The sequence below is a fragment of the Pygocentrus nattereri genome, chromosome 26 (genome assembly GCF_015220715.1).
Source record: "Pygocentrus nattereri isolate fPygNat1 chromosome 26, fPygNat1.pri, whole genome shotgun sequence".
Lineage (NCBI taxonomy): Eukaryota > Metazoa > Chordata > Actinopteri > Characiformes > Serrasalmidae > Pygocentrus > Pygocentrus nattereri.
This window is the reverse complement of record NC_051236.1, coordinates 30,111,334-30,123,137: the sequence shown is the minus strand read 5'-3', so window position 1 is coordinate 30,123,137 and position 11,804 is coordinate 30,111,334. Positions and strand designations below refer to the sequence as shown.

At 41.2% G+C, this 11,804-nt stretch overlaps 1 protein-coding gene across 1 annotated transcript in view; it reads left to right on the top strand.

Moving 5' to 3' along the window:
- Positions 1–4,817: 4,817 nt before the first annotated feature.
- Positions 4,818–11,804, top strand: part of LOC108438052 (neurturin) — a 31,434-nt gene continuing 24,447 nt past the window's right edge. The window contains exon 1 of the mRNA XM_037534845.1: positions 4,818–5,417. Within this exon, the coding sequence (XP_037390742.1) occupies positions 5,390–5,417 (28 nt within the window). The 5' untranslated portion in view covers positions 4,818–5,389. The remainder of the gene's footprint in view (positions 5,418–11,804) is intronic.

The following is an 11,804-nucleotide window of genomic DNA, read 5'->3' as shown; positions in this document are numbered from 1 at the left end:
CATTGCTGTCACTTAATTAAAATGACAATTACTAAATAATGCTAAACTTTTGTACGATACCAGTCAAACATTTGGCCTGAATAAGTATTTTTATGATAGACATTTTGGACCACACACCCACATATACATACATAGACAAGGTGGATAGATATATTATAGAAACACATTATCTACGCCACTTATCCTTCTGGGTTGTGCTGGATCCTATCCTAGCTGTCGTTGTCCAGAAGGCAGGAAACACCCTAGACAGGTCGCCAGTCTAGTACAGATACATAGAATTATTTCAATTTAATCAAAGTAACCAGTTTGAACTGCACATTTTCACATGTAGATTCACTGGAAATTCAAATCAGAACCCTCTTCCAGTCCTCACTACTCAACTGGCTGCCTTGCGCCGCCCAGGAAAGCCTTTTTCCCATTTTGCCATCTCAGCAAAGGCTTTCTTCCTGCCACTCAAACCTGCAGCACAGTGTCTTCTCTTCACAGCTGAAACTGAGGCCTGCTTACTTGAGGTGTTGTTCTGTGAGCCAGGCTGTTGACTTTCTTGCTTCTGTTGGGGCTTTGGGCCTTTTGATGGTGTAGCAACTGTACTCACTGACATCCTGGCTTTCTTTGAAATTTCTTTCATTTCTTTCTGTTTTGCTCTGTTAACAGCCTTTTCCTCGTTATTACAGTAGCTGCTACATTCTGCACTGCAGTATTGTTCAAATACTGCCCCGAGGCTTTAGTAATTCAGTCTGTTCCACCGCTGCTTTCATACAGACAGAGGGTTTGTGAGTAATCAACAAGTTGGGGCACCTAAAGAAACTGATTGCATCAACTTTCAAAGCTCAATTTAATTCCACTCCTGCAGAACAGCTGGAAGTTATACCTAAGAAATGTAGAAATTTTTCAGTCTTTAGTTTATTGTTCCATTTTTAACCTTTTTACCTTTGAACCTTTTCAGGCTCTTCATCTGAACTGCTTGAATGTCAGTCCCAACTGAGGGGTGCATTTATATTTGTGTGTGGTTCAGGATATCTTTATCATTATGAGAAATGCATATTCACTCAAACTATTTGACTGTTACTACACAAGTTTAAAAGGTATGTACAAAGGTATGAATATGTATTTCATTTTCTATGTGAAAATAAGTTGATACATCCTCTACAGGAAACAAAGTTAAATATTTTTAAGTTTACATTAATTTACACTACTGCACATTTCAGGACAATTTCTGCTTATTTGCTGAGTTTACCATATTGGCACATTTAATCTTTTATTTTTTCCTAATATTTTGTGTTAACCGTTAATAACCTTACCATTTACCCATATAGCAATTACCCTTACAGCAATAACAGGTTAGCTTTCAGACTTTTAAAATAAAATTAAGATGTCTATCAAAATATTTTACCGGACAAAATATGTGATTTACAATGGGCCTAACAAATGTTTTTGCTTTATAGCTCTGATTTTGTGTAATGTCATTGTACCTTTATGTACAGTGTTCTATATTTGGCTAATATAGGCTTTAACCCAGTTTGGTAGCTTACACATCATCCAAGCTTTCTTACTTGCATCCATATACTGAAAGGAGAAGCTCTACCACTGACTTGCCAATGTGGTGAGACTTTGAGTGCAGACACCTACACAGATAGACCCCATGGGTGGATTGAGACCCGTCCCTTTGCTCTCAGACTGTTCAACTGCCCTCTTGTTAGGTGTGTATGACTGTATTTTACATGGCCTGCACGGTTCTTGAAAATATGTTTCAGCAAGATGTCGGTGTCGCCCAGGAATAGAGCTCCTGCTTTGGCTTGGGTTCTCTTGGCGCCCTCTCTGGTACAGTACCACCACCTGTGATTTTCCTCAGCGACCAAACAGAATGTCTGCAATAGGGGTGATAAAACTTGGTAAGTTATTCGTTATTGCAAAAAATAGGGATTTCTACAAAACCCTGTGGAGCAAATAGAGTTGTAACTACACGGTATGCAGTGAGTAAAGCCAAGGCTTTGCACCAAGCATCATCACTGTTGTTGAATGATCATTGATCATTGATGTTTCGCCTGAAACACTGTACAAAAAATATTAGCAGCCACCTTGACCCCTGAATTATGTCTGTACTTTTGTCCATATTTATAGATAACAGTATATCACAGTGTGAGAAACATAACAAGTCTATTTGACTTTGAATTAGAATTTGCAGAACTGGGGAAAAAAAAAAAAAAGTTTTTCTTGTCTTAATTGGCCAGTTGTTCCTGGTAAGAGGAACATAGCAGGAATACTGCGTGAAATGGATTCTTTCACGAAAATATTACTTTAAAACAGCACCTTGTTTCAGTGTAGTACTGACAATAACCCTCTTTTGAACTGTTTATTTATCCGTCATTCACCCCAGCAGGGAGAAATCCGATCTGACCTGTGCTGCAGTAATAGTATGTGGGATATGGTGCGCTGCTTAACGTCATAAGAATTTGAGCGTTGATTGCGCCAAAAAGTCTTAGACTTCTGGTATTTGACCTTGAAATCAGAACAGCAACAGTTTTATTTCACTTTCTCTGATAGAGTATTCATCTCAGACTTTCCTTAATGGCATAATGAATGTGAATTATTCATTTGCTCTGGATTATTGTATGAATATGATGCAGACGTTCCATCACCTTCTAATTAAAAGCCTTTTATGTGTGCTTCTGGGTGTGTGTGTTTATTGCAGGTGTTTGTTTCATAATACAGATTAATAGCCAGTTGTCAGCAAATTCTCTGTGGCCATCATTGTTGACGCACCCGGTTCATTTTTTTATTCACAAAGACTAATAATGTCAGCGTTGATCATTTTACAAGAGAATGGCTGATCAACGCTTCCTTCTCTCTTCTGTGTGTTTTTCTATGTAGCACTATATAAAGCCTCTCAAAAGCCAAGCAAAACAAAAATTATTCTCTCAAAAGTGTGATTTTAACTTTTTTTTTGGTTAATTGTTTTGCATTTATTTAGAAATGCATGCTTCTAAAACATTCCCAGACACAGAGCAAAAATCTATTCCCTCATGTTTTCTTTTCAGGACAGTTTCGGATTCAAAATGGTCTGGTATAACTGAAAAACAGGTTACTGTAGTTACGAACAATTTCTGACTGCATTCATTGAAAATGTTTACCAGTTGATCTTCTGAGGATGTGTTGTCATTTCGTAGTCAGTGACCTGCCCAAATAAGCAACTTCAGACTTTTCCAGGTTTTGTCTAACAGAAAGGAAAAATGCTTTGTCTGAAACTTGCTGCTATCGTAACGGGGAGCGAGGAGGCAGACGCATATGCGGAGATAAGCGAGATTTATTATGGGCAAATCCAAGGTCATAGTCAAGACGGAGAGCAGGAGAGACCGACACGACAAAATGAACACAGGCATAAACATCCAAACAACACAGACAGAGAATCAAGCAAAGACCAGTAACCAGACAGGGGAAAACACAGGCCTTAAATACATAACAGTTGGGGCAGTCGTGGGCTGGAGGTTAGGGAACTGGCCCTGTGACCGGAAGGTTGCCGGTTCGATCCCCAGAGCCGACAGTCCATGACTGAGGTGTCCTTGAGCAAGACACCTAACCCCCAACTGCTCCCTGGGCGCCGTGGATAGGGCTGCCCACCGCTCCGGGCAAGTGTGCTCACTGCCCCCTAGTGTGTGTGTTCACTAGTGTGAATGTGGTGTTTCACTTTACGGATGGGTTAAATGCGGAGGTGGAATTTCCCCGGTTGTGGGATCAAAAAAAGTATCACTTAACTTAATAAGGGTAACGAAGGACAGGTGCAAACACAGGTGGAGACAATCAGGGGTGGAGTCATAAAACGAGGGGGCAGGACAAGAAAACCAAAACAAATGGAATATCATAAAAAAAGCATATGGAGTAGTGGGAGGAGCCAACCGTGAAGGCTACAGATGTCTTTCCAGCATTTTATCCCATGCGTTATTGTTCAACCATAAAAACAGATCAACAGCATTAAACATTCGATTCTGAGGTTATAAAACAGACACGGGATTACAGCACGATTAAACACCAAATGGAGAGAAATCTTTTATAGTCAATAATAATCAAAATAAACAGTTCATCCACCGAGAACTGACTGACAACATTTTAACGCTTCTCCTCCCTTAATTGCTGTTGCTATGCCGGTCAAGCTTATAGCTCAGACCATCTGCATTTACAGCTGCCTGTAACGTTGGGCCAATTTAAAGTCCCCAAACTGATGTTCACGCGGTTCAACCCATTTTAAACCATTAGGCCGAAGTCTCTAAAGTGGTGTCTGGGTTTTCACGTTTAAAGAGGAGGTGGAGGTGGAGGAGGAGGAGGAGGAGGAGGGTGAAGCTAACGCTCGAGCTACTCCGAAAGGGCTCGTCGTCTTCCACACAAGGTAATTCTGCAAACTTGAGTGAAACTTGAGAGGTTAGTGTAAGATGTTTATCTTTCCACACATTTCCTCAGGTGTCTGCACTGTACAGCCCGGGTTAACCCGCCTGACCGCCTGACGGGCTGACGGCTCGCTAACCGACCTGCTGGTCATCGTCAGAGACCGCGTTGCGTGGTTAGTAGCGAGGACAGCGGCCCAGACCGAGTTTGTGTGTTGGTAGTTGAGACTCTGAGCTGTGCGCGCTGTCAGGAGCAGCGGGTCGGCAGCACCTTTCCCCGGGACACAGGGACGACTCGGATTAGCGGAGAGGCGTGTCAGTCATAAGCGCGCCCGCAGTCAGGGCTGTGATCAGCAGCGCTCCAGCGCCGAGCACGGCAGGTTTCAGTCACATGCCGCTAATTCCCGGCCGATGTCGCTCAGCCAGCCACACTAGAGCCCGTCGGAGCAGCTCGCTCTCCGGTGGAAGATGACGAGCGGCACTTTTTTTGTGTTTTACCGTAAAAGAGCTTCACGACAGAAACACTAAGATCTCACAGTTTGGGGAAACCGCTGGAATGTTCCTTTAAAAGGCAGGTGCTGTGACCCCGGCGGGAAGAAAGTGTGGCTGCAGGTAAAACCCGCACTTGGTCGTTATTTGATCTGGCTGCTTTAATTCCTGCGGCAGAGTAACAGCAGTGTAACCTGTAGGCTGGATCATGTGGGAGAGGCTGGAATCTGACACCTCGGGGCTTAAACACTCGCGTGCGTGTGCGCGCGGATGGGGGCACTTGATTTGTCCCAAAAGCTGCTGCGTTTAGTCTGTGCGCTGAGCGCGGGGGGACTGAGCCTGGAGTCTGGGGGGAGTTGTGGAGGACGCAGCGGGGTCACAGTTTCCCTCCGGAGCTGGGATTAAACCACCTGGGATTATGCCACTTCATTCCCGTATCACTCGGAGGAATCCTGCTTTAGTGTCTTTGCTGGGCTGCTCGCGCGTGCCAGTTCCTTCCTAACAGCGCTTTACTGCTCAAGTCCATGACCGGAGAGGCAGCAGGACAGAGAGGTACTGACCACAACGCTTTAGCTGGACTTTCTGAGGATCTGTTTACAGCAGGAGCCTCAGAGCTGATCATTTTGATCGTTATAATGCCATGTAGTATTATTATTATAATTATAATTATTATTATTATTATTATTAATAGTAGTAGTAGTAGTAGTTGTCCATGTCTTGATATGAGCACTCAAGCAGTAGAAATATAAGTAGCAGGGATAATGGATGCAGCTACAGGAGAATTAGTATTATTTATAGTAATAGCCCTAATACTATCAATAATAGTAATATTAGAAAAATAAGCGTTATTATAATAAGAATAATAGTACTAATATAAATACAAGCTCTGAAACAGTAGGAGCCATAATAGTAGTGACAGATGTAGTAATAGTATTTATAGTAGTAGAAGTGTTCATATTAGTTGTAATAGGAATAATATTGTAGTATTAGTAGATCCTGTTTAGCTGTACAGTCGAAGGCAGAGTCGTATTTTGCTCTTCTTCTGGAGGGCCATGTGTTTTTTCCTTCTAATTAAACCCACTCAGCCTATCCAGCTTTAGAAACGGGTAAATTAAAGACAGACTTTTTAAAATGGACTGAGCTGGTTGTTTGACAGTATATATGTGTTGTAGAATAACTGATCATCATAGCTGGGCTTGTCTCAGCTGCACAGCAAAACTCCCAGGACTAAATGAGAACATACAGTTTTTAAGAAAGTCTAGCTGAACACTAATGAAACACTTGTAAAAGATCATTTAACCCAGTAGGTGCTCATTTATTACTGGGGTTTTTGCGCTCTTGAATGATTGGAGGTCTCCTGTTTGCTTTGCTGGAAATAGCTGTTGTTTTTAACGAGGCGACTGGCCACTAAACACCTGTTACTGTTGTGACTGTCCATAGGGCAGTTTGGTTACAGCTGATTCCGCCTCTTTTTTTAAAAAAGACTACTAAAATACTACTGCTGTATTAATAATGCCAGGCAAAAACAAAGACACAGCAATTCCCAGCACAACACCCCTGGATCCTTTTTTTCCAACTGTTGTCCACCAAACCAAATGCCAGGATAAAGTATGAGACTTCCATGAAACATCCTACCACTTTACTTCCTCCACTTTCTGTTTACACGAAGTTGTGAAAGAGAGGAAAGCTAAAATGAGGTTAGAAGTTGAAATCTCATTCTGCCTTCTTTACTGGGCTAAAATAAACCTTAGAGTTTGATCTGAATGTGATTTGCCATGTATGAGATCTAATTTAAGCTGATTAAAGTGCTCAGACTTTCCTACTCACTGGTCAGTGCACTTTTGCCTTCACTTCTAAAGCCCCGCTGAAGCTGACAGTGGGTTTTCGTGCTGAACTGTTCTGAGCTTAGGGCTCACCCATTTGCCAATACAAGGCGCTTTTGGGATTCATCCGTCTTTGGTTGCTTGAAGCTGGAACAAATCAACCACCTTTCATTTCCGAAGTGAATTTGGTTGAGAATTTGTTGAGAAATGGAGCCTCAGGCCACTCGTGTGTATGCGCTCTTAACCTGGAAGAAATGTTTTCCACTTGGAACACCCTTCTAATTGAACGCACTTAGGAATTCTTGCGTAATAAGGCGCTAACTGAACATAGGGGGTGAAAAGTGAATGTGACTGACTTAAGTGTGTACTGTAGTCTTTATTCAAATTAATTTAGTACCAGTTTGAAAGCTGAACAGAGTGTATTTGGATCTAAATAAGCTGAGATTCTTCCACAGAGCCTCAGGTTGCTTGGGCGTGTGCGTGCTGTTATCCTGGAGGACAGGTTTTGTGTCCAGGAGACTGTAAAACCTTTCTAATTAAATTCACGTATTAAATAGTGGTCAGTAGCCTGCATACACTGGTTAACTGCATACTGCTATCGTGTGTGTTGTAGTGATCTGTTTGGGCTATGCACCTTCTAAAAAGCACCTATCACAGCATAATAGCGTAAGCATTACTTGCATAACGTCCACTAATTATTTGTTTAAAGTGGAATTGCACCAAGTTTTAAAAATGTCTATATAATTAAATCATTAACAGAGTGGATTGATGTACAATGCTCCATTCTGGAGAAACAGTCAGAACTGTTCAAAGTGCTGGTGATGGGAACCAGATGTCTGAAGTCCTTTAATCCTTTTAAAAGTTGCATCACAGGAAGCTCTTACACTAAATTGTTGCAATTTTTTTTGTCTGATTCCTAAGACATTGTTTTATAATAGTTTTGTGATAAGATTGTGGCCTAAAATGTAGTTCTCAAACGTATTAATGCAGATTGAAAAACAGTCGCCAGTCATAGATTTACAACTGTTTTACCATCATCAGCATCACATGTAAAACCTCAGGAGACATGTATAGGTTCATCGCTCGTTTTGGATAGTAAATCACTGTGAACACTGTGACCCCTGGTTCCTATCACTGCACTTAGAAAGAAATGTGCGTGGAGTTTCTCAGTGGTCTCACAAGAGCATATTCAATGCAAAGGTGATATTTAAAATGGCACTGAAAATTAAAGGACACTATGCCTGTGCTAATGAATGCAATACTGAATTGAATTAGTCAGGTCAGGTAGTATAATTATGTAAAGTTAATTCCGTATCGCATGCCCATACTTTAACATGTCTTTTCTAAAGCAGCGTTATTAGAAGGCCGTAAATAAAGTATCAGTATTAGCTGATCTGTTTACAGGTTGCTAGGGCTGTTTTATGACGATGGGATAGCCGCTATTGCGTCACATGCGGAACCACGGTGAGTCATAGCTTTACTCTTTCTGATTGAAAGTGCTTCACGCCTTCATGTAGTCCGTGTTGCCAGTGGGTGTGTACATGCATTGATGCATCGTGATGTATTGATCTTAAGGCAGCATAAATTGTGTAGAGTTAGAATTGATTGTAACTGAATATAATAATCAGAAAGGTGTGTACACATGAAATTCTTTTCTAATGTACAAGTTACAAAAAACGTTTATTTTTCTTGTCTATATTCCACTACTTTGCAAGTAGTCCAGTAAAATGTGTGTTTTCAGGGTTTTATTAAACAATACACATCTGAATCGCAAACTGAGTTGCACCCGTAGTCCCAGGTCAGGGTGTGTATCCTTTTGTAATAATAGCACTGAAAAATACAATAAAATAAATAAAAAAGAGTGATAGATCATTGATAGGGCTGAGTTGTGCCAAGTAACAGAAGATATGCAATCGCTGTTGTCGGGAACAAAACCTCGTATCTCTAAAATGGTAACTTTACAGGAAAAGGAAAAATATACTTTACTTTTAATGTAAGTCAATGGGACCAGCTGTCTTTTCAAGTAATTCTGGGTCATTTATTTTGGTCCATTCATCATAAAAATGATGCATGATGTAAAGGTCATTTTAAAGGCATTTTCAAAATATGTCAAAAACTGAAAAATGACAGAAATGGAGATCGGAGGTTTTGTCCCGGCAGCGGCGATAGGTGCCTTTTGTGTGATTTGTAGGGCTGTGCAGTATGAGAATATTTATTATCATGATTAATTACATCAATGTGCTTTTCTGAGGAACCAGGGTATCAAGGGAAAGGTTCTGAGCTAGCTAAACATTATAGTTGGCGGTGATCGGAGAAGGAGCTGAAAGATGCGAGATTATTTTGCCCCGCCTGCCAGTGATGTGATTAAAACTCTTTTATTATGATTAAAATTTCTTTCAGAGGTGAGCAAAGGACATTTTGATGAAAGACTATGAGAAAACAATCACGTTGCCTTTTAAATGATATTATGCATCTTGCGTAAAGGAGCAATATGTAAGATGACATCATCTGTTGAATTCATACTCTTCTCTCCAAACAAAGAGGGGGCAACATATCACCAGAAACATCTGGTGGCGAACCCTTTCGTAAGAAAGAGGGAAATGCATAGTCCCTCACTCTTTGCTAAATCGCTATTGATAAATGGAAAATGTTAGAATTAACACTTGTTTGCTTACCAGTCTTGAGTTCAGCATCAGCCATCATCCTGTTACTCGCCAAGAGCTGTCGCCAGTAGTGGAAAGCAATGCCGTTCAGCTTATGTCACTTTTTTACTTTGCTGTTATGTATTACTTTGCTTGTGGTATTACAAGGCAGGGCAGACCAGGGCTAGCTGGTTAGCATGGTAACGTCAAAACTATTATTTCTTGACGTTATATTGATACTTTTAGTTCATTTTGGAATGTTTTAAACTAAACATATTACAAATTACCACTTTAAAAGGAGCCCTGTTAGTACTTTTATACTTAAAATAGTTTGAATGTCACATACTATTAAGTATGGTATGTTAAGTTGAAATATTAAGTTTAAATATAAAAAAGACATGCCAAACAGGCACAGTCTCTCTAGCACTGTTGTCGTTGGCCTTTGAGGATGTTGTGTGGTTGCACTGGACTCTTGTAATGGTAATGGTATGCTTAGCTAAAGCTGGAAAGGCTGAATGCTATATTTAAGTTAGATCTTTAGCTCGCTGAAGAGAGAGAACGGCCATTTGATGCCGTAACCAAAACTGTAACACACTAGTACAGGGATTTTGTCTATTTTAAAAAATAAATAAAGTGCTCGATTTGGTTTCTGCAACATGTTTCAACAGTACTGGACATGTACACCATTTTGAGGCACACACATCTTAACAGTCAGGGTTCCCTTTAGTTTATAAACTAACAAGGGAAAAAAACTCAGTTCAGTTTTGATTTCAGTTTGAGTTTAGAATTGATAACCGAATACTAAGCAGTTAAACGGGTACTGTAATAGGGCACTATGGGATCTACATAGATCCCTAGGGCACTAGGGATCTATGCCTATGACATTGGCTTAGTTCACCTGCATGGTATGTATTTATGTGCCATATTTATTGCTGTAGACTTGCTATAAGCCTAGTATTATCACCTTAAAAGTACCGGACTAAGTCACGCTGCCTTAAAAAGCCATTAATGCAGGTGCTTGGCCCACTTTATTGGAAGGGTTAGAAAAAACGCGTCTGTCTCTCCTATCAGCTCCTACTCACTCCTCCCTGAGGAGAAAGGAAGCTGGCTGCCCAGCTTTTAAAGTGATGGTTTAGCACAAGAAAAATTAAAGTTCCCCCTTACCCCAAATGTAGTACATCAGCCAAGACATGTTTAGTGCTTGAAGTGCTTTTTTAGTTTTGCATTGGAACCGCAAGGCTAATGTAGCTAACCAGTAATACAAGCTGATAACCCAACAATTAGCAAATTAGCAAACTTCTGCCTAAGGCCCTTCACGTGTGATGAATCTGTGTTTTCGTTTTGCGTGTGCTTTCAATTCTGGGGCATTTATTTACATATAATTCCATTCTTTAGTGAATGTCTGATGACTAGCAGTTGTAGGACGTGATGGCTCTTTCCCAAAGCCACAGAGTTATGAGCTGCAGTCAGTGCAGGACAGCCTGACCGCTGTGCTTTACTGCAGTCCTCGCTAACGAACAGGCTAGCTTTATGCTAACAAGAACCACCTTTCTCAGGGTCAGAGCAGGGCAGGAGCTGCTCGAGCTCTGAAAGGACCTGCTGCTAATTGCTAAAAGGGGTATGAGGAGAAGCGTAAACCCATATTTAAAGCTGTACTGTAAGATTTTGTCCTTACAGTTGAAGGAAGTAGCGTTACTGAGTCAGGAGGACCTCTAAAATATGGTGTTCATGTGTTGCTGTGAGTCACACTGTAAATTTTGAAATCAGGATTTCAAAGTCAGAGGTGTGGAGTGGGATGCTGTGTTTTCCAGATCGCATCATAGGTCTTTACATATTAATGTCACATGTGCCACCTCAGAAAGAAGCTCTGGTTTATTTATGTTTAGGACATTCATTTACATCAGAACACATGTCCTTCACTCAGTTTTAACGGCGCTCTCTTTGAATTTTTCATTTTGCGCTTTCAATCGTCAAATGTATCCACTCAGGGAAGGTTGAATCACAACCGACTGTACTAAATGTCTTTTTGCTTCCACCAGAGAGGTCTCAAAATCCATGTATTTAATGGGACTTGAAGTGTATTTGTGTATTTTTATTTATGTGGAGCTTCAAATAAAAATAGTATCACTTCAGTGACATGATAACTCAAGTAAAAGTAGTTTAGCAGAACACAGATACAGCGGTGGCACGGTGGCGTGGTGGGTAGCGCTGTCGCCTCACAGCGAGGTGGGCCTGGGTTAGATTCCCTGGCTGGGTGATCAGGGTCCTCTCTGTGTGGAGTTTGCATGTTCTCCCCGTGTCTGCGTGGGTTTCCTCCGGGTTCTCCGGTTTCCTCCCACAGTCCAAAGACATGCAGTCAGGCCAATTGGACGTGCTGAATTGCCCCTAGGTGTGAGTGACTGTCTGTGTCTGTCTGTCCTGCGATGGACTGGCGACCTGTCCAGGGTGTATCCTGCCTTCTGCTGGGATAGGCT